The sequence below is a fragment of the Vigna unguiculata genome, chromosome 11 (genome assembly GCF_037176805.1).
Source record: "Vigna unguiculata cultivar grain cowpea cultivar isolate G323 ecotype 2 chromosome 11, ASM3717680v1, whole genome shotgun sequence".
NCBI lineage: Eukaryota > Viridiplantae > Streptophyta > Magnoliopsida > Fabales > Fabaceae > Vigna > Vigna unguiculata.
In genome coordinates this window covers 4,304,231-4,328,436 of record NC_140802.1, presented here as the reverse complement: position 1 = coordinate 4,328,436, position 24,206 = coordinate 4,304,231, and the positions used below count along the sequence as shown (strand labels likewise).

Sequence of the window (24,206 nt, the reverse complement as noted above, 5' to 3'; positions counted from 1 at the left end):
TCTTTTGTACACTTTTATTTCAGCTAGGGATTACTTTAATAAAGTTAAGGAACACTCTTTATCTTACTAAAAAAAATTGAAATTATCAAAAAATACTTTTTAGTCGGTAAATTTGAATTATTATCAGATTTTACCGACGAATTTTTAAATTTTAATTATCAACAAAAAAATTTGTTGGTAATACAAATTACATTTATCGACAGAAAAATTTGTCGATAAAATCTGTCTATAATTCAATTTTTTTACTGACAAATTTATTGAAGGATTTATGCGTCGATAAAAGGAACGAGAATTTTTTACTCAAATTTGTATTGACGAATTATTTTGTCGGTAAAATCCTTCGATAATTTTAAAAATTTTTACTGACAAATAAATCCGTCGGTAAGAGAAGCAGGAAATTTTTCACCTAAATTTGTATCGTCAACAAATTTTTCTGTCAGTAAAATCTGTCGATATTTACATAACTTAAAGTTTATCAATAAAATTCGTTAATAATTTAATTTTTTTTATCGACAAATTTACCGACAGATTTATCCGTTGATAAAGAAACGAGAATTTTTCGATCAAAAACTCACCTTATAAGAAGAAGAAGAAATTGAAAATATATCAGAATAAAAAAAATGGTTGAAAGATATAAAAGGAATTGATGACTACCAAGTGTTTGAAAAAAGAACACGTCACGTAACTACAAATGCAAGTCAAAGATAACTTGTGCACTTACGTATTATCCTCACATATTGAGCACTTATATAGTCAATTATTCATTGCATAAACATTTCAAATGGAATTTCTCTCTTAACAATATCTAACGCACTCCCTTACATCATATCATTGGACATCGACAATTGTGACTTTGTTCCCTTCACCCGAAATCTATAAATACACAACTCAATCTGAATTAACACCATCAAAGTTAAGCAGAACAATAGGGCAACCAGAGAAAAAGCATCAGAGAAAGAAAAAATAAAGTATCAGACAAATAAGTTTACACAAAAATGAGTGAAAGTAATAATGTCATCCCTCTTCTTACACCTTACAGGTTGGGGAAATTCAACATTGCCCACAGGTACTTTCTCTTGCTTTTTTACTTTTCTTTAATTTTCATTTGTCCTAATTCACTTGAGAAAGATTAAAGGGTTTTTGTTCTGTCAAAGATGTGTATAAAGATCATGCACGTGCATGCATCTACTTTCTTGGTTTAAAGTTTATATAACTGTGTTGCTTTTTGCATATTCAGAATCGTTATGGCACCACTATATAGAGCAAGAGCTTACAATAATGTTCCTCAGCCACATGCTATCCTATATTACTCTCAAAGAGCTACCAAGGGTGGTCTTCTCATTGCTGAAGCTAACAGTATTTCACCCTCTTCTAAATATACGTAATTTCCATTTTAATTTACTACATATCTCATAAGTCTGATATTTTATTATTTTCTGTTGTATTCAAAATTCATCTCATTTGATGATACTTGTCATTTGCATATAGCCCAAACTCACCTGGAATATGGTCAAGAGAGCAAATTGAAGCATGGAAACCCATTGTGGATGCTGTTCATGCTAAGGGGGGAATATTCTTCTGTCAGATTTTTCATGTTGGAAGGGCTTCAGAGGAAGGTACGTATATAATTAACTTTCCCGTATAATTTGTTCTTTAAATTACAATTTTTTTGTCAATTTTATAGAATATAATCAATCAGATATTCATTCATTTTTTATGCACCCAGATGGGGAAGTTCCAGTTTCATCAACCAACAAGCCATTAAAATCTGGTAGTGGCATGCAACCAAGAGCGTTAGAGACAGATGAAATTCCTTCTATTATCAATGACTTCAGAATTGCTGCAAGGAATGCTATGGAAGCAGGTATATTTTAAATGAGTATATATAACTCATGATAACACGAGTTGAGTTGAGTTTCATATAAATACTATAATCATGAAGGTCTTGTTCAGTTTCTAACCACAAGTAGTACTGGTACAGGGTTTGATGGAGTTGAGATTCATGGAGCACATGGTTTTCTGATAGACCAGTTTTTGAAAGACAAAGTTAACGACAGGAGAGACAAGTATGGTGGATCATTGGAGAATCGGTGTCGCTTTGCATTAGAAGTTGTTGAAGCTGTTGTTGAAGAAATAGGAGCAGATAGAGTTGGAATGAGACTATCACCCTTTTCAGATTACAATGAATGTGTTGATTCGAATCCTCAAGAACTGGGTCTCTACATGGCCCAATCTCTGAACAAACATGGTGTGGTGTACTTGCACATGGTTGAGCCAAGATGGAACATTTCTGGGGAGAATGTGGAAAGCCCTTACACTCTTGAACCAATGAAGAAGGCCTTTAATGGCACTTTCATTGTTGCAGGCGGGTATGACAGAGAAGAAGGGAACAAAGCTGTGGCTGAGAACAACACAGATCTTGTTGCTTATGGTCGTTTGTTTTTGGCTAATCCAGATTTGCCTAAGAGATTTGAGGTTGATGCACCACTCAACAAATACAACAGAGACACCTTTTACACTCATGATCCGATTGTTGGTTACACTGATTACCCTTATCTTGAAGCCACTGCTTAAGGATATCACATCAAATATAAGTTAGGGTTTACTTTGTGGTTGAAGATTTGGTGTACAAATGTTATTGTGGTTTAATCTGTATTTGCAGTTTTCACCCAATAATAAAATCTAACAGAATAGTCAAGTACTTAATCATATAAATTTGCTATAAACTATCATTTTCTGAAAAGTAAAAACTACAAATCTATACTCTCACTTTCCCAACCTTAAAATGTGACAAACTGTTAGAAAAGGTGTAAAATAGAAGACTTAACACATTCCCTAACAAGCACTGAATTTTTAGTATAGAAACCTATTTGAAAATTCTCAAATAAGTTTACCTTGTCTTTAATAACCCAACAAGAATCTTGGGGGAAAAGTAGCATGTCCGTAGCCTACTAGTATAGTTATATTTACAGTAAGATCAGTAGGAAAAACTTTGTCGAGTCTCTTTCCCTTTCTTTTTTCTTTTCTATCTCTCCTTAATCCGAACTAGTTGTTCATCAGCAAATATCCTTCTCTCCTCAAGTGCAAGTCTCTTGTGTAATCGCTCTTGGTGACTAATAAATTCCAAAAACAAATCCCTCAAATGACTAGCTCTCTTGAATTCTTCAGTTCCTGAGTGCAGAACCTTCAAATCGTTGCTTGTTCCACTCTTTACTTTTCGTGATATACTCTGCCAAGATAAAATCATTAAGACAACAAGTGAGGAAACATGTCGAGAACTGTCCTGGGTTACTATTAAGGATTCTAAAAAGGGTGTGCAACTACTGTTGCACTAGTACTCTGCCACCTTGCTAACAATATCAAGAATCACAATTAGGGATGACAAAGTGGGCCATGACCTATGGATTGTCCCGCCAACCCGTCTAAAACTATAGGTTAACATAAAAAAGAACCATAACCATACCCTTTCGCTGCATTAGTGACTATAATTTAATTATATTTCTAATCATATCGTAGGTGTGAGGAAATATATATTTACAAGTGATTCAGTAAGATACCTTTGATATATGCCCCAATGTTCCTAATGATGATTTAATTTCTTTTAGTCCCACTAGGATTTCAAGTATCACCCATGGCCTGGAAAAAAATAGTGAAGAGATTAATTCTAAAATAGTAAAAGTAAATACAAAATATTAATATATTCAGAATTTTGTAGGCATTGTAGTTAAAGAATTAACAAGCCCTGTTTCAACATTTAGAGAATGACACAGACATTTACTTTTCACAATTGAACCAACAATGAAAGTTGATTGCTTATAGCTGCAAACATAATATTTAAGAAGTATACATACAGAATACCTGCCACTTGAAGACGTTATGATGCAGTTGGGATCATTCAGAAAGCCACACATCTCTTGAAACTCTTTTTCAGAATCCAATATAATGGCTCCCCTGGTATATACCTCCGATGACAAATTTGGAAAAATTAACACTCTAGCTGATACTGAAGTATGCCTTTGCAAGAACAGTGTAACTGTAGATGGACATAATTCTCCATCGATATTTGCAATCAATATCATAAACGCATTTTTTGTTCCTTCAAGATCCGGATCTTCAATGTCATCACAACTGACTATAAATCAAAGAAAGGAACTGACTATAAACAAAATAAAAGAAGAAATTCGAAACCAAATTGTTCAGAAGTGGGATTTAAGCCTTACTCAAACCTACAAAATCGATTTCGATTTGTAAGGTAAAGTTTGCACCTTTTTATATATTATAAATTGATCTTATCTCTAATATATGTGGAACTTCCAATCCAACACAAATGGAAATCTAAGTAAAATTTAGAAGATACTCCAATCTCTTTATACATACGAACATGTATAATGGTAGAGAAAAATTGAAACATAAGAATGTCGAATAAGCATTTAACAATGTCAAACAAGGTCTCCCAAGGATTTGAATCATTTGACTATAAAATTTAAAGCAGGACAGTAAGATCCCAAACTATAAGATGTATTTAAGAGAGAGGTACAAAAAATTAAATAAGGATTCACAAGAAATACTTTACCCTGTCAGAAAAAACAAACATGGCTTACATTTTAAGTAGGAAGAGGCAGATAAACACAAATCTAGGAATGTCATATTGTTCATAATTCATGACTGGATATAGATCACTGCAGATGTAAGGTGAGAAAAGAGAAAAAATGAAACAATGTCGCATTTGTATACAGAAATTCATCAGGTTGAGAATTGAAGCAGATTCTTTGACAAAGATAGTGCAAAAGTAAAGAGCAAAGAAAATTTAAATTAAAGAAAGTGAAGATCAAATACACAAACAACCTAAATGAATAAAAACACAAGTTGTCAAGAATAGATAGATCACATTTTTCATTTCAAACCCAATAACAATCATTCCATTTAAGTTGTGTACAATCTAACCATAAAATAAATAGGCCAAGAGCTGATTTTTTAACCATATTATGAGTTGTATTGTAATTCTAACAATTTTACAATGGCAATGTGACAATGTGAAATTTACTTAAACACAGTCTTACATGTAACCAGTCATGTAGAATTTGACACAATTTTGCACGCCTAGTAAGTAAAATCATATGATCCTAAATGTTGATCTGTAATTTTGACAGTTTATGATTTAGCCCTGACAGAACTATATGGACACTCATATGAAGAGACCCATACAAATTTCTGAAAAACATGAAATGGATTTTGAAGCAAAACCCGGTGAGTCAAACCTAATTCTACTCTTACACAGAAACAAACCTTCATGTGAAAATACTTTGGCAGCAGACTTCTTAGCATGTTGTTTTTCCTGTTGAGTAATATAATGTAAGATATCATGTCAGGCTCTGAAAATACATTCAACAAGTTAGTGGAAAGTATCCATGGTTACATAAAAGGAAAAAAAAAAAACATTTAGTATTTGCCTTTTCTATTAGTTCAAAATAACCAATTCCACAAGTACTGCCTAAGCTTCTGTCCCCTTCTGGTGTCATTTCCATGCTAGAAACTCCCTTTGATGCTGAAACAGAACGAGAGGAAAACAAATCTATTTTCCCCTTTGCCATCTCCAGAAACGAAACCAATATAGGATCTAACTCTCCTTCAGATTGAACTATGCATATATCCTCAATTGTTGTAGCAGTTAGATTTCCCTCTTTTGGCCCATTCAACCAGAAAAGTATGAAGGTGCACAAGCATGATTTCTCTTTTTCTGTCGAAGCATGTATTTTTCGTTTCACCTATGAAGGATACACAGGAAACAATTTAATTTAATCAAGAATGTAAAAGTTGTCTGCATTATTCTCCCCAAACTAAGTAAGAAACCATCACCTTTCTATTTCATTGAATTTAGTATCTAGGAGTCACCTTTAAGATTATGTGATAGTAAATTATTCTTACCAAACAATAAGAGAAATGCAAGAAGAAATACATTTTTTGTGTATTTCTTCACCATATTAACAAAATCTGCTTAACCCCGTTATAAAAAACCCGACACTTCTAAAAAAGGATCTTTCGAAAAAGTAGAACCAAATTCTATAATAATGGATGGATATTGGATAGAAAAACTACTAATAATAAAACTTCTTTTTTACTTTTTGTCAGATTATTTTAGTAAGCAAATTCTGATTCTGTTTCTTAAATAAATGTTTTTTAAAAAAATATACAGAAAACATTTAAATTAAAAAAAAAATGCTCATATTATTTAAACAAACTAGCCAGTGCATCCCTAGAAGCGCTTATATCATGTTATCATATATCATGTTATCATATACGAGCTTGAACCAAACAGACCCTATATTTCACAAGACGTAAAACACAGGTAGGATTGGTGAGTGGAGACTAACCCCATCCACGACGGCGTCGTAGAAGCGAAGGTCATCGTGGGCGAAGTGCTGACACGCGCAGACTCTGGTTCCTTTAGTGACTGAACCACACTTGTTGTCTTGAAGCTGTTTAGACAGAGGTCTGAAGCGACTCTGGAAATGATGAAGCTGCTCACATTCTCCAAACTGAGAGGCTTCAAACGCATCGTAGCATTCTCCGGGGAAGTCGAAGCACCACACTCTCAGCATCTCTCCCTCGAACGAAACACGCGCGGTGTACCACGCGCCGTCTCTGTAGCTTCTAAATTCCATCGTGTAATCGTTTTCTTTCGCCATCACACTTTCGGTCGCAGAATCCCGAACTGTATCTTAAGAGTGTGTTTCGCAGAGAGTGAGTGTAAATGATATACTTTCACACTCCTTAATTTATATCTAACTATTTTATAACCCTATTATAACATTACATTAAAAATTACTTTTGGTAATTTATATATATATATATATATATATATATATATATATATATATTATTAGAATAGGGGTTTCTTCCAATAAAATAAAAATTCTTAGATGATGTTTCTTATTTTGGTAAACTCAATATTTACGTTTAATTTAACCCAATTTAATTCGATCCATCCCTAGTTAAATAAGTCATGGGGAGTAAATGGTGGGATTAAGTAATTCGACAAAAAGAGTTAAGTTTTGTTAGATTATATCCAAGATTAAAAGTATTATTTTATTAATTAATTAATATATTTAAGACGTGTTAGTACGATAAAAACAAAATAAGGTTGGAAGTTAATTTGGTTGTAAAAATGGAAAAGAAAATAAAGTAACAAGTCGTGTGTTTTAATATAAAAAAGTATTATAAATAAAAATTAATCTTAGTAAATAATAAAGAATTTGAAGAGTTAATTTAATTTTGATGACAAAAAAAATGTTTAATTTGTTTGACTTTTATTATCATCATGGTCAGTATGAAAGCTTTAGTCTTGGTATGATGAAAATATCGTGTTAAAGAAAATATAATATTATAATTATGTGTGGAAAAGAAAAATATAATATTAATAAAAATTATGCGTGAAAAGAATAGTCATCTTCTTTTTTCTATTATGAACTATTATATAAAAAAAATTATTAATTTTAAAATAAAATATTAATTAAAAAGTAGATAAAAAAGATAAAGTAACAAAATCATATAGTGAGAACTAAACAGAGGGATAGGACAATATAATCATTTGAATAACATATAAATAAAATTATAGAAACTCAATTATAAAAGTATAAATCCTTTAAACATTTTAATACTTAATAAAACACAAAAATTTAATAAGTATTTAATAAAATATTCAAATTTATCATGAATTTCAAACTTAAATAAATTTAAAATATATTGAGTTTTTTAAATAAAATACCGTATTTGGGTTTGAACATTAGGGTTACACACAAAAGATGTAAAGATATATTGTCTTGATTTTTATCTCTTTAACAAACTTTCAACAAGTATAAAATATAATATCAATGTTTATCTTAGATTATAATAAATTATTGCATGTTATAACTTTGTGATTTTTTTTAATAAATGTCACTTAAAGATTTACCTATAGGGTTAGCTCAAGGGTTATGATATACTGATACTTCAATTTTGATCACGTATTTATGTTTGACGTGTATCCGTATCTAATATTTTAGGATAATTTATCGATACTTATCAGTAAAATATATAATTTACAAAGTCGTAGTACAGTATAAGAAAATCTTTGAATACTGATCAATTTTAGTAACAAAAATAATTAGTTACTATATAGTGATCAATTTAAATATCAATTTAAAAACTAAAAATTATTGGTAACTAAAATAGTTCCAAAAAATTATAATTAGTCTCTAAATTGATAATTAAAATAATCTTTATTATGAATTAATTTCTAAATTAGTCACTAACATTAACTACCAAGATTTTGACTACCAAAATAATTGCTTTCTAAATTGGTCACTAACATTAGCTACCAAAATAATTAGTCTATAAATTGGTCTCTAATTAGGAAAATGGTCTCTAACATATTTTTGGTTACTAAAATTAGTCAATATTTAAGATTTTTCTTATAGTGGAACTTTTATTATGACAATAATTTATATTTTTTATGCTGATAACTTTAGTACATATAATTTTAATTTGGATTAACATAATAACAATCTTATATTTATTATGTTTGTAAGAATTATTGTACCCATTTTTTAATATTCACATATCGTGTATCTATCACGTATCGTGTCCTATCTAAAATAAACTTATCGACGTATCGGATACGTGTCACATCCGATACACGTATTGTATTCGTGCATCATAACTCAAGGGTAAAGCAAGTAAAACCACTCGCTTTAAGCCTTTAAAAAAAATCGCCTCAAATTTTTTTTACTACTAATATTTTCTTATTAATTAATTAATTGTAAAATTATTTAAAAAAAATCTCAATTTTTTTTTACTAATATACCTCTATTAAATTAATTATAAAATTGTGTTTGATATAAAAAAGACTTCAAAATAATATTTTATTATTAATATAGCTCTATTACATTAATCATAAGTTTATGTTTGAGTATAAATTTTAATTAAATTATAATTAGTGTATGTTAATTTTTATTGGTATTAAAAATGATAATTAATGAGTTAAAATTTGTATTTAGTAAATTATAATTTTGTTTACGAAAATAATAATTAGTTATTTTTATTCTCTTATAATTTTATTTTCTTCTTTTATCTTTTTATCTCTTTGTGACTTTTTTTTGCGTCTCCTTATCTTCTTCTCTTCTAAGACTCATTTTTTTAGGATATTAGCATATTACATCCTTCAATATCATATTTGTCCCGTGTGTAATGTTTTTTGTTTATATTTGTTTTGGTGTGTAGTTTTTATTTTGTTTTGGATTTGTACAAAAATTATAAAATGTGTTTTTTTTTTGCCTAATTTTATTTTTTTTAGTATTTTTCGATTTACGAGTTTCAAGAAATTTTTTGCATATATTTTGACAAGGAACTAAAATTTTTCTATAACTATTAATTGGATTAGTTGTTAGTCTTTTGGTGGATAATAGATTAATTAGAGCATAATTAAAAGTTGGTTTTCTGTAAAAAGATAATTCAAGTTTAGAGAAAAAAAGACTTACTATCGAGTTAAGAAGAACCTATTTTTTGTGAAAAACGTATTAGGCGCAAAAAGAAACAAGTTGATGAAAACATTGAGAATGAAATTGTAAAATCTCTTCAAGAATAGCTTAGAATTGATTACTTTTTTTTATATTGTAGATAAAAATATTATCACACTAGAGTAGATTTGAACAATTTAAAATATATGAAGATATCTTTTTATGTAGTCTTAGAAAATTAAAGTCACAAGTACATTTTTGAAAGAAAAAAGGATTAAATCTTGAAAAATCTTTAAAACGTGATAATTTGTTGGATACGATGGATTTGATTTATTTTCACAATTAAATATCTTTAGAAAAATTATAGGTTTGGAAAATGATAAACTAATTGACACTCTTAATTATATCAAAAGATTAAATTATTTTTCAAATGCATGTGTAACTTATAAAATAATGTTAACAAGTCCGGTGTCAAGAATGTCTCAAAAAAGATTAAATAGATTAGCCTTATTATAATTGAAGAATAAATGTTAAATAAAATTAATTATGACAATTTAATAAATAATTTTGCATAAAAAAAAAACTCGAAAAAAAATTTAAATAAAAAACTTTGTTTCTTAAGTTTGTTCTCAAACTATTAAGCGGTACATGCCCATGTCATAAAATATAAAATGACAACCACACTCTCACATTCAAGAATTCAAGAATAAATCCTCAAAGAATGATTCATAACTCACAATTCTACTATAATTATCATTGGTTCATTAGAGGATATTTAAAAATTAAGCACAATCATGCAAATACCTCCAATCATATGATCTAATGTTGCAATTTTTCAAACCATTCTCTTCTATACCAATTCATTGAAATCACAATTGTTCCATATGATTGGGTCAATTTTTTGGTAATGAGATTATTCACTTCACTTAAAGAATTGAGAAAAAGAGTGATAGAGTCTTAACACAATTATGACATGATATTAGTAAAGATGTATTGTAATTTTTTAAACCTCATAAGTTTCTGCATAAATTTCTATTATATTATAGAAATAAAAAAAAACATATCCTGCGTAATTAAAAAAATATTTTTTTAAATATTTTTATTTTAAAAGATATTTCAACATAAAGTATGTTGAGATTAGAGCTTTCAAAATGGGTTGGAACTCGCGAACCAACCTGGCTCACCACGGGTTCGAACCGGGTTAGGTTGAAATTTTTTTACAAATTTCAATACGGATTGATTTTTGACCCGACTCATTTAGAACCTGGCTCACCCGGGTTGAACCTGTGATGAGCTGAGTTGGCTCACCAACCCGCAGATAAAAGGGTCACACAAGTGTTTTTTATTAAGTTGGACTTTACATTTGGGTCATGTTAGGTTGTTTTTTTAGCCAAGACATACATAATTTGTATTTTTTTTTTGTATTTGGATTGTATTAAAGTTTATTTAGATTTTAATTAGAATTAGAATTTAGTTTTGACTAAAAAATAAATAGAAAATTGTATTGCTTTTAATTAAATGAACCCGTGAGCCAACCCGTTTAACCTGCCAACCCGTGGTGGTCCGGGTCAGATTCGAATTTTTTTGGCTTCGCTAAAAAATGAGTCGGGTTGGGTTGACTCACTAAATCATAAATCCATGGTGAATCGAGCCGGGTCGGACTGGATTACCCATTTTGACAACTCTAGTTGAGTTAGTACTGTAAAAAATATCAATCATTGTAATTTAGAGTTTTTTCGTTTTTTGTTTAGAAAAGTGTTTCGGAATATATAAAAAAATTATATTTAAGTTATTCCTATCTTAATGATTAAAATTATTGAATATATTAAAAATTATAAATAAATTATATTTTTTTTTACCCTTTAGACTTTAGATTTATTTTACGACCTGATAGTTCTCATAGAAATTCTTTCTTTCCGGCATTTGTTGGTCAACATTTTCTTCTATCATGTTTTTCTAGATAATCAACAACTTATTACATGCAACCTTGGAAACAAAAAATGGTGATGAAAAAAATGATACAAGGTGTGTGTCTTGAAGCACAAAATGGAAACAAAATTACACTTTGTTTCATTCATGTTCCTCTTTTCTACACCATTTTGCATGCATCATTCAAACCCAGAAAAGACTATCCGAAATTATGACAAGTCACATTATTCTTTGTTTTGAAACACAAAATGGAAAAGATAAAAAAAAAAAAAAAACAAAGTGTGAGGAAGAAACGTACACCGAATAAAGAAGAGACAAAATTTGATGTTTTCCTAGAATGCAAAAATAAACACGAAACAACTCAAGTTATGGTCTCTCACACTTATAGAAAAAAGACAAACGCATGTTCTGTTATTCAGAGAGACCTCTGACTAAGGTTGGAAGAAATATAATAAAGGTGATAGAATGTTGTGAAAATTTGTGATACAACATTTATATACCTTCACAACTCATAACAATACAATTCTTTTACAATTAACATTTTTTTTCCAAAAAAAATAACAAATTTTCTCTATATATATATATATATATATATAATTGATTGAAAAATAAATTATAATATAATAATATATTAATAATAATAATTAAAAGTTTTTTTATTTACTCTTTTATTCACATATATTTTTTTCTATAATAAAATTGTGAAGTGTTATATAAAATATACGAGTTATAAAAATATTCTTACCTTTTTTAAAATAAAATTATTGGTGTAAATTATTGTATGAATAAAATAAAAATATGGTGTTTATTTGATAAAAAATGTAAAAATATAAAGGGTTAAATATGTTTTTTGTCCCAAAACTTAAAACTTGTAGTAAAAATTAGAATTAGTTCCTCTTTGAAGCTTTGAACCAATTTAGTCTTCTATCTTTATAAATACGTGGATTTAGTCATTTTAACCAAATTTTTTGTTAAGTTTCTTTGACTTTTCAAAAGTGTTTTTCAACTACTATTGAAGCAGAGATGTGTCAAACAGTGTAAATAACTCAAATGCTATCATTAAACGCATTTGAAACGTCAAATAAACTTAACAAAATTTGGTTAAAATGACTAAATTCACACATTTCTAAAGTTGAAGAATTAAATTGGGTCAAAGCTTCAAAGAAGAACTAATTCTAATTTTCACCAAAAGTTAAGGAACAACAAATGTATTCATATTTAACCACCCAAATATAATTTTTCACTCTCTTAAAGCAGTAACATTTTAAAAATCTCTATAAAGAGTAATCAAGAAATATAACCATTCATGTATTTTTTTTTTCAATCTAGTTAATGTACTTGTAGTTTTAGATTTTAAATTAAAGAATTAGTCTCCATTATAACATCTCAATTTAATAGGATTACCTTACTAATTATAACATTAAGTATATAAATTTTGATACTGTAATCTCATATAATCGACAACAATTTATTATTATTATTATTATTGTAAGTGCTTTGTGACGGGTAGAGAACTCTATAAATTTTGTAGGTGCTATGTGTTTTGGATCATCAAATCTACTCTCTTCTACATTATATTATACCATCAAAGTCGAGAGAGTAAGGCTTTGGAACGAAAAAGCACATTAAAGGATTCTCATGACATAGTGTCAATGACTGAAGGTTAGTCCTTAATCCTTTTTCTGCGTATTAGTTTTACATTTGGTATCAGAACAAGGATAAATACCTTTGCTTGTTGTTTTGAATATGTCGTGGTTATCCTTTTGGACTTTATGGGCGTTCGAGGTGTCACTATTGACGAGGTGACGCAAATCCACTGTTGGACTTTACGGTTATGGGTACAAAAGATCTTGGATCATCTACATTACGACCCTTCTAAGCTTTGCTGGAATATTTTAGGAATGCGATATTTGTTTTGTGTACTCATGTAATGCAAAACGCTATCACTTGCTTATGGCAATTGACACCTTTTCTTAACAGTGGGTGTGTTGTTGGTTTTGAGGTTGAAGATGAATTAAAAATGCACATTTTATTTTGTTAAAATAATGAGGAGTATATAACTTTATTTTATATTTATATTGGAAGGTGAAATATTTTATAGTGTGATGGTTAAGTAATGTCTTCAGTTTGAATTATTGTACGAGTTCATTAAAGATAAAGATTGACATATGATTGTTCCTTTTAAATTATTTGATAAAAGAACTCCTTCCTTCATATAAAAATGACGATAATCGTACTTAGAGCCTCAATTTGGCTCAACCCAAAGGGCTTGGTCTTAACCTACGTGGATTGGGACCAAAAAAGCCTCACGGGCACAAAAGCCCCAAATTAAAAAAGCTCATTGATAACGTTGTTTTTTACCTTTTATTGATGTTAAATTTCGTGAATAAAATCAACTTCTTCATAGCCTTTATCTTGTTTAATCCTCAAGTTTATGTTATTTTTGTATTGTTTTGTATTTTAGTTGTTTTATGCTTTCTTTACTTCTAATTTCTATTATGAGTGCATGAAATAAAACAATAGGAAACAATTCTGGTGGACGAAAACAAGTTGGAACTCAATGAAGCATGATTTGACAAGAAAGATTGATATTTAGACAAATACCCATGTCGGGGGCACCAAAATCGTGCCCAACAATGCAAACATGAATAAAGGACTCACCTCTAGGTATATACTGCCTTGGACAACCCCTAGAAGGCTAAAAACCACCATTGGGTGCCAGGCTTACTCGTTGGGCGAGCTGGTGACTCGCTGGGCTAAAATGACAGTCCAGAACTGTAGTATTCTAGTCGTTGGGCGAAAATATGGCTCGCCTAGTGAGTTACATATCTGAGAGCGTCGATTTTAGGCCTCATTGGGCGAGAATGAAGCCGCTAGGCGAGAATATCGATCCCAATACGCAAATATGGTTATTTAGTCATGTTTCTACAAGAGTTTTGGGAAATTTCCTTATTTTTCACGAATAGAATCACCTTGGGTGCTTGGGAGAGGCTACTTCCAGTATCAGGTATGGAGGCTGAGTTTGTTTCTTATTTTGAGGCTACCTGACATGGTGTATAGTTGAAGAGTTTTATATCTGGGGTTATAGTTGTGGATTCAAATGCTAGGCCATTGAAGTTTTATTGTGATAACTCTGTTACCTTATTTATGGGCTAATAATAATAGAAGTGGAAGTCAAACTAAGCACATTGACATTAAATATTATCTAGCCATAAGAAAATATGTTAAGTGGTCATTGAGCACATTAGCACTGAGTTGATGATTGTCGATCCTTTGACTAAAAACATGCCATTAAAGAATTTTAAAAGAATTTTAAGAATCATTTAGCACAAATGGGAATTTGGTTCCATGTTATGACAATCATTATTTTTACTTTGATAAAACTCTTAGTCAATTTTTTTCATTTTGTTGTGCACATATTTTTTTATTTTGAGAAATTTCATTTGTTCTAGAATAAACATATGGTTTATTCATTATAGTTAAGAGTATTTGATAATAGACTTAATATATTGTAATACATGGGAGATAATACTCACTTTTGGAGAACATGTCACCATGATCCTTGCATTTAGTTTCTTGTATTGATCGATAATAGAAATAATGAACCAATTGAGAGAATGTTGAAAGTTTCCCAAATATGTGATATGTGGGATCATATGAGATATTCACATATTCAATTATTTCCATTAATGTGGTCCATTTGTCAATCAATTTTATAATTATTGCATAAATTTTGATATTATAATTCCATATAATTGACAACAAATTTATTATGACAACAACTCTATAATTGGTAGAGAACTATATAAACTTCAAATTGGTATGTGTTTTGGGTCATCAAGTCTACTTCTTCTACAATGTACTATACCATCAAAGTTTAAAGAGTTTAGGTTTGAAACAAAAAACACATTCAAGGATTCTCATGATATCATGACAATGACAATAGTTGAATGTTAGTCCTTAATCCTTGTAACAGTTTAGTTTTACATTATTATAAATAAGTTAATATAAAATAGGAAGAAAATTTAAAATATTAAAATAGTAAATTGATAATTCTTTTACTTATTTATTATTCTTATTAAACGTTTTATTTATTTTTAATTTAGAGCATATTATAAAATCAAGAAAGGATAAAGGCAAATATAAATTGATAAAAAGTAGTTTAATAACTTAAGAAATGTCGTAAAATAACATTATAATATTTTATTGAAAGATTGTACTCTATTATTCTGCAGAGAAAGAAATCTAACACAAACACTAATATATATATATATATATATATATATATATATATATGTGGGAAGTATTTTGAATTAAAATAAATATTGGTACATGTTTGGATTCGTTTAAATTATAAATAAAAGAATCAGATTTTCATTTAAATTATAAACTAATGAAAATGACTAATGTTTTCTTAATAGAAACTAGCCTGTGACTCGTGTATACCGTAAGGCCTATTAAAATGTCTTTTCCTTTCTGCCTTAAATTAAAGGGCTGCCCCTTGTGTGTGGGCCTAAGGATTGGCCCAAAGGATAAAACTCATCCTAAGTCTGTCCTAATCCTCACTTGCCACTCACTTTCAGAGAACCTTGAGTTGCAGCCGTCAATCTTCCTGCTAGGGTTTGATACCTCACCACCGTCAAGCTTCGCTCAAGCCCCTTCTTGCTCAACGTAAGTTATCTTTCACCTAGTATCACCTCTTCCTTAGCATATCTTCATGTTCCCTGACTAGGGTTCTGTAGGAGATTCATTCTAAGGTTTGTTTCGTGGTTTTCAGCTCTTTAAATTGTCCTTGGAGTGGCTGTACTCACTGTTGTGGAGTCGAAGTCCTCTGTTAAACCTTCCAGGTAAGGAAAGTTAGGGTTTTTTCCAACTCTGTGTTTTTTCGTGATTGTTTGATGATATTGCATGATTTGATTGGATAGCATGCTATTATGGGTTTATGAGATGATTTTGTGTTGGTTGTGTGGTAATATTGGACTGTTGCATGAGAGAACAGTGGTGGGCACTAATTTGCTTGGATTTAAGTATTGTGTTTAAAAGTATGAGGAAAATAAGTATGCATGAGTGGTGTGATTTATGATTTATGGATAATGGGTTTGGCATGAGCTTTGCATGGGATATTAATGAAATGGTTGGTATTAAAGTGGCATGGTAACGTGATGAGTTGAAATTCTATATTCATGGATGGAGTATGATGAGTTGGAATGAGTTTGACCTGGAACATGAAAGGTATTGGCTTTAAAGGTTGGCCTAATGAATATATACTTGCATGATGTGTATTACTTGACTGTATGATTATGTTTGGTCTGTGTCAGTGCGTAATTTTTGGAGTCTCTAGGTGAGACTTCCAGGGTTGCACTTCAGTGGTCGGGACGTAATTCCATGGCCCTTGTTAGTGGGTGTCCATGGTGGTGCCCCATCTGTATAACTTGGTAAGGATTCAAGGTAAGGATTGCATCCTGACACTCTAAGAAGTCAGTTAGTCTCACTTAGAGCGAACTAACTCCTATGGTGAGAGTAGCAGGAGGCCTGAATCTCATTAAGGGCTAACCTTGTGTGTGAGGGAATTGATTCATTGTAACACTTGTAACACATAGCTCGGGGGTGAGCAACTCGGGGGTGAGCAGAGGTATCCACCACAAGTGCAAGCATCCGCTGAATCCGACCAGGTTATATGTATCCGGATGAGTCGAGTCAAGTCTTAGTGTACTGTTTGGAAGGTCTTAACATGCTTGGGTGATGTATGTATAATGGACTGTGAGTGTGTATCTGATTGCATTGAGGAAATAGTTTTGGCTCTAGCTTACCCTTTTCTTGTTTGAATGCTTTGTATGTTATTCTTCTACTCTTGCGATGATCATCAATTTATTGATGGGAGCAGATGCGAGAGACACTCGTGGTCAACAGAGGAGAGATGATTCCGCTGCATAGTTTACTTGGGCTGAACTTCATGTTTCTTTTGGTTTTTTGTTAGGGCTATGACCCATGTATTGCTTGACTCCTTAATACTCTATCTCTTTTTATCTGGTTTTCTTTTGGCATCGTGGTGTGCCTAGGATTGTAGGGGTTGTGTTTAAGACCCTAGGACTGCGCTGTTGTACTATTTGTGTGTGACGTTTCTTTTAATTACGCTTAATAATTAAATGGGACGTTACATATACACACGATTTTTCTTTTATTTTAATTTTTTTAATAATATAATTATTATTATATTTGTCTAAAAAATAAATATTTAACTATTAAAATTATTCATAGTAAAATGTTGAATAATGTAAAAATAATAATTAATTATATTATAATATAATAATATATATTAAAATAATTTTATATGTAAATATTTTGTATATTAGTACATGATTATAGATTTTAAAAAATTTTATATAATGTTTAATAAATAAGGTTTTTAATTAGTCATTTGCTTTTCAATTTACATGAAAAGTTTCAACTAAGTCTCTATTTAATTTTTTGTTTATATTGAGTCTCAGTTTCAGTTTCAAAAATTCTCAATTACATCATTTTCTAAACAAAAATTATAATTGGCCTTAAGTATTAGATTATAGAGAAATACAACTAATAATATTAATGGATTATATAACTGATAATAAAACTAATAAAAAGGAAAAAAGTGGAACTAATTCAACTACGATCTCATATTAAATAGAAGTAGAGTGTAGGTATAAAATAAAATTAAAATGTAAATATATTATAGAATATGAATGATCTAGTACAAAATAGATATAACATGAAGTTGATAAAAACATAAACACATAAAGATATAAAGATATAAACAATGTAACATACTGATATATATTGAAAAGTTTTGTTAAAATAAAATACGATCTCATAAAAAATAAAAAAACAACACAAAATTGATATTAAAATGTGTAATAATAGTAATGCTAATGATATAAAATTACCCATAATAATAATATCAATATTATTAATAACACTAATATTAATATTAATTTAAACTATAATACATCATAATATCAATAATAAAAAAAATAATAATAGAAGTAATAATAACAATGAAAATAAGAGTAATAATAAATACAATAATACTAATACTATGTAATAAAAATAAATAATACTAATACTAATTGTAATACTAATAATAATAATAATAATAATAATAATAATAATAATAATAAAACACATAATAATAAAAGTGGGTTAAAATATTATTTTCCTAAAAGTAATTGAATTGTGATTCCACGGTAACATCAATAATATCAATAATAATAATAATAATAATAATAATAATAATAATATTATTATTATTATTATTATTATTAATTTTAAATTAATAATAATAATTTTGTTACTATTAATAGTATTAATAATAAAAATAATTGAAATATTATCCCATAATAAATAAAAGTAGAATAAATGTACAAAATAAAATTGAAATATAAATACAATATGAAAAACGTGAAATATGAATGATAAAAAAAAGTAATAAATATAAACACTAATATAATAATAATAATAATAATAATAATAATATATAATATATAATAGTGATAATATTAAAAATAATAACCATACTAATTATTTTACTACAATTACTAATAATACTAATTATAATAAGAATAAGAATATATAATAATAATAATAACAATTATACTTTTATATATATATATATATATATATATATATATTATAATAATATTATGTGTAATAATATAAATAACATTAACAATAATTTATAATAGTATATAAAAAGAGAACATTTTAAAAAGTAATTATTTTATAAATAATTTACTTTTAACTGTTATTCAAGAAAATCTTTTTTCTCTTAAACCGTTATTTTAAAGACTTATTTTTGTACGTATCTTATATTTTAATTTTACATTAACAACTATTTTAAAAATTAATTATATATTTGTTATTTATGATGCACCGATACTTCAACTTAAATCACGTATTCGTATCCGACACTTTAGAAAACTTTATAGATACTTATTGATGAAGTATCTAATTTATAAAGTGGTATTAAACTACAAGAAAATTTTAATGACAAAAAATAATTACTCACTATTATATAGTGACCAATTTATGTACCAATTTAAAAAATAAAAATTATTGACAACTAAAGTAGTTCCAAAAAATTATAATTGGTGTCTAAATTGATAATTAAAATATTTTATATAATGAATTAGTTTCTAAATTTGTTACTAACATTAGCCACCAAGGTTGACTACCAAAATAATTTATTTCTAAATTGGTCATTAACATTCGCTGTAACGTCTCAAAAATTGGATAACCTCAAATTAATAAAATGTCGCGTACATAAATATTCAGAGAGTACAGAGTTTGGGATATGAAGGTATACAATACCCCACACATATCCATACCAAATAAAAAGAGATCCCACACTACCTAAAACAAAGTACAATAGTTCAAATGTAGCACAAGGTCTTGTCCAGGACAAGAGAATCTTAAACTAATAAAACTCCTTCAGTTGTGGGCTCCATGGTGAGCTCGATACCCGTCCATAACCATCAAGTCACAACATCCCTATTATTATTACCATTGTCAGGGGTTCTCACATCTGCTCACATCAATAAAATTGATGATCATCGCAAAGGAGAAAAACCAAACACAAACATACAAGCAAGTAGAAGGGTAAGCTAGTGTAAAAGATTGTTATATCATAACACTCAACATGCAATTTCAAAGTCAAGCATAAATAACAAACATCCACACAGGTGATACCAAACCATTTAAGACTCCAAGACTAGACTATCCGGATACGTATAATAAGGCACCACCATGAGACCCATGGAATTACGTCCTAGCAGTGAGGCACCACCACGAGGCCTTCGTGAAATTACATCCTGGCCTTGAGGCACCACCACGATACCCTCGTGGGGTTACGTCCTTACATTGAGGCACCACCATGAACTCTCACCCCGAGGTTCATGGAATTAAGTCCAATAGATGAGGCACCACCATGGACTCTCACTAGGAGGGTTCAAGGGATTACGTCCATTAGATGAGGCACCACCATGAGCTCCCACTATGAGAGTCATGGGATTATGTCCTACCCATACCTTGTCCATGTTTCCCTAACCAATCATAGAGTCCCCATGCATACCAATCTCATGTCAATACATATATATAAATAATCAACTATCCAAACATATATCATACTAAGCTCATGCCAAACACATCGACTTCCAGCCCCAATTTATATATGGCATCATAACTTGAACTGTTTAAAGCACACATCATCCAATCATGGGAAACATACACATATACCCTCAACTCTGTCAATCTCGCTCAAGCTAAAGAGCTCTCGCTCAGGCGAGAGGGACCCCTCACTCAAGCTACCTGTTCTCGCCTGGGCGAGACTGCAAACAAAGGGCACGTCGAGGTCTCGCTCAAGCTAGCCCAACTCGTTCAGGCGAGTGGCCTTCGCTTAGGCGAGACCTCAAAACATAGAGGGGGTGATTTTTTGCTGTTCTCGCTTAGGCGAGAGCTCCTCGCTTAATCGAGAGCTTTCGTTTTGAGCGACCAACTCGCTCGCCTGGGCGAGTTCAGCAGAACCCACTACTCTCATGCGTGCCAAACCAGATTCCAACAACATCCAGAGCACAAATAACATATTATCACATGCTCAATAGTACATACCAGGCACCCATAGCACAAAACAGATCTAATCATGCAAAAATAATGTAAAAACAGAGAAACCCTAACTTCCCTTACCTGAAAAGGGCTAGCCAAAATACTCATATAAGCAAACAATGAGCACCACTGCTCTGGGAACGATTTAGTGAGCTGGAAAAAAATAGCCCAACGAAACAGAACGAGGTCATTGAGATGAGCCTCAAAGTAAACACGAAAATGAGACTAGGGAAGAATTAGTATGAGCTAAGGAGCAACTTACGTGGAGTCGAATGAGCTTGAGCAAACTTGACGGAGGCTAGGGATTAAACCCTAGCAGAGCTTCTGTTGAGAACAAAGGGGTTTGAGAACTGATGTTTTCTGAAAGGGAGATGGAATTAAGAGTGGGCCTTACAAAAAGAAAAACAAAAAAGAATAACAACTGATTTGGGGAAACCCCTTGAATTTAGGGCAGAATAACAAAAATAAAATTAGTGGGCCTTACATTAGCCACCAAGGTCTTGGCTACCAAAATAATTGTCTCTAAGTAGAAAATTGGTGTCTAAGAGATTTTTGATTACTAAAGTTTGTCATTTTCTTGTAGTCGTACTTTTATGATGACAATAATTTATATCTTTTATGTTGACAACTTTAGTACATATATTTTTAATTTGGAATCACACAATAAAAATTATATATTTATTATGTTTTAAGAATTATTATACGCTTATTAATATTCATATATCACGTATCCATCACATATCGTATCTTATTATTTTAAAAAATAAGCGTATCGATGTATTGGATACGTGTCGTATCCGATACACGTATTGTATCCGTACATCATAGTTTGTTATTAATCTTAACTTAAATTTTTATGAAAATTAAAATATGCAAACACATAGACAAGACAACGCCTATGTGTTCACTAGCACATATAATAATAATATTATTATTAATAATTATAAACAATAGTATGTTACAGTGATATATATATATATATATATATATATATATATATATATATATATATATATATTAAAAATAACGGTATTACTAATAAATTTATTATTATTATTAATATTTATAATAATAATAATAATATATATATATATAATAATAATTGTACTTATAGTATAAATAATAATGATAATAATAATAATTTTTATAATAATATTAATATTACTTATTTTAATAATAATAATAATATTAATTATTATAATAATAATAATATTACAAAATAAAAATATTTATAAGGATACTATTAATAATATTAATTATAGTGGTTAATAAATCATAAATAATAATAATAATATTATTATTATAATAATATCCCAAATAATAATATTTATTATAATTAATATAATTAAAATCATAAATCAGAAATGAAATAACTAAAGCATATTAACATAATTTATTCTATTAATGCACTTTATATTCAAAAGAAGGCTAGTAAATGAATAAGAGGGTATTTAAGGAAAAAAATGAAATGACAAAAAAATCTAAAGAGTAGACATCTGTCACAAAAGTAATAAGAAGTATTGGTTAAAATATCTTTTTGGTCCTAATTTTTGTCAACTTTTTTTAAATAGGTCCCAATTTTTGCGGGGTGCTCAAATAGGTCCTAATTTTTGTCAAATTGATTCAATTAGGTCCTAATTGGGTGACGCCGTTTAAATTGATAACGTTTCACTATACAATTGACTTTTCTTTGCTACGTGTCCAATTACTAATCCTACGTGTCAGTGTTTCTTTATAATCAGATGGTTAATTAGGGGGTTAAACACATTACGTTTTTAATTAACATGATTTAACAAAAAAAAAGTAAAAGAAAGGAAAATAAAAAAGAAATTGCAACGCAGATTAAAAACTAAAAAGGGTTAAGACGTGTTTACGTTTGTGCTGAGAAAATTGGGGATTTAGGTTACTTGTGCTCGAATTTGGGGGAAAGAAAGAAAAGGAAAGTTGGTTTTCTATTCATCATCAATTCATCGCAGATATCGAATCCAGGTTAGGTTTTCTATTGCGTTTGCGCTTTCGCTTTCGTTTTTGGTTTTTGCTCGTTTGCGATTGGGTTGGTGTGATTTTCGAAAGCGATTCTGTTTGTTTTATTGTGCATTTGTGCTGTCATTGTCTGCTATTGTATGCCATTCTAATTTTCGTTGGAGTGTCCAACTCCTTTTCCCTATTTTAGTGAACATCTTTGTCAGTGGATTGGGGTTGTGTGCGTGCTTTGTCGGTGTCAGTGTCGTTTCTTTGAAAGTTGTGGTCCCTTTTTTGTTTGTGGACCCTATGTGTGTTCTTTCAAATATTTTATGCCATATTAAATGCTTTTGTGGACCCTGCTTACAATTTTTTTTTATATCTGCCAGATATCAGTTGTTTGAATATTGGTGTGTAATGTGTGATGAAAGTTTCGAAGTTGTGGTCCGCCATGGTGGACTTTTTAAACAACATGGTCCTATAGGTGGGGAAACCATTGTTTGGGCTTGTGACCCAGACAGGTGGATTTATTTTGAGGTGATAGAGGAAATAAGGGAAATGGGGTATGTTAATGTTAAGGAATTATGGTATGCAATAGAGAATGCCATGTATATGTTGGAGGATGACAAAGGTGCAATAAACATGATGCACGTTGCCAAACACTATGGCCAAGTTCACATGTTTGTTGTGCATGGTATTTCTGAAGCAGAAGTTGTGGAAAACAATTTAGAAGATCAACAGGGTTTGTTGTGTGGGGATGAGTTAGAGGGTGGGGAGGGCAGTCATATAAATGCGGAGTTTAATGAGGAGGTTCGGGAGGAGGTTAATATTGAGGTTGATGAAGAGGTTAATGAGGAGGTTCAGGAGGAGGTTAATGAGGAGGTACAGGAGGAGGCTCACAAGGATGTTGAGGAGGAGGTTAATGAGGAGGTTGACGAGGAGGTTAATGAGCAGGTTCATGAGGTTGAGGTTGAAGTGCAGATAGGGGGTGATGGTTTAAGTGAATGTGAGGTGCAATCTCACTTGAGGGGTGAAGAAGGAGTTCAACATGAGGTTAAAGGACTTGTTGATGTCCAAATCAGTTTGGACAATGGTGATCACAATTTGTTTGAAGGGAGTGTGGAGGTGCATAATGAGCAAGAGTCTGACCAAGTGGAACATACTGAAAAAGAGAATGAAAGTGAGGAA

General features: G+C 30.1%; 2 protein-coding genes across 2 annotated transcripts; one reads left to right on the top strand and one right to left on the bottom strand.

Annotated features, from left to right (window-relative positions):
- The first annotated feature begins 900 nt into the window (after positions 1 to 900).
- LOC114168331 (putative 12-oxophytodienoate reductase 11) lies at positions 901 to 2,701 on the top strand. Its single transcript, XM_028053106.2, has 5 exons — positions 901 to 1,066; positions 1,238 to 1,381; positions 1,489 to 1,616; positions 1,727 to 1,864; positions 1,982 to 2,701. The coding sequence occupies exons 1-5, from the start codon at positions 996 to 998 to the stop codon at positions 2,572 to 2,574; spliced, it is 1,074 nt and encodes a 357-aa protein (XP_027908907.2). The 5' UTR covers positions 901 to 995; the 3' UTR covers positions 2,575 to 2,701.
- A 130-nt stretch (positions 2,702 to 2,831) lies between these two features.
- On the bottom strand, positions 2,832 to 6,752 carry LOC114168330 (uncharacterized). The gene is made up of 6 exons (XM_028053105.2): positions 6,372 to 6,752; positions 5,451 to 5,765; positions 5,287 to 5,335; positions 3,859 to 4,132; positions 3,558 to 3,636; positions 2,832 to 3,229 (listed from the first exon to the last, which is right to left on the bottom strand). Exons 1-6 carry the CDS (start codon positions 6,684 to 6,686, stop codon positions 3,026 to 3,028), a joined length of 1,236 nt encoding a protein of 411 aa, XP_027908906.2. The 5' UTR covers positions 6,687 to 6,752; the 3' UTR covers positions 2,832 to 3,025.
- Positions 6,753 to 24,206: the final 17,454 nt, after the last annotated feature.

Coding starts and splice junctions, on each gene's coding strand:
- LOC114168330 (XM_028053105.2), bottom strand. CDS start 6,686: ATGGCGAAAGAAAACGATTACACGATGGAATTTAGAAGCTACAGAGAC. Junction 5,336..5,450: donor ATTTTGAACTAATAGAAAAG/GCAAATACTAAA, acceptor ATTACTCAACAG/GAAAAACAACATGCTAAGAA. Junction 3,230..3,557: donor CATTGGGGCATATATCAAAG/GTATCTTACTGA, acceptor TTATCTTGGCAG/AGTATATCACGAAAAGTAAA.
- LOC114168331 (XM_028053106.2), top strand. CDS start 996: ATGAGTGAAAGTAATAATGTCATCCCTCTTCTTACACCTTACAGGTTG. Junction 1,067..1,237: donor AAATTCAACATTGCCCACAG/GTACTTTCTCTT, acceptor TTGCATATTCAG/AATCGTTATGGCACCACTAT. Junction 1,617..1,726: donor TGGAAGGGCTTCAGAGGAAG/GTACGTATATAA, acceptor TTATGCACCCAG/ATGGGGAAGTTCCAGTTTCA.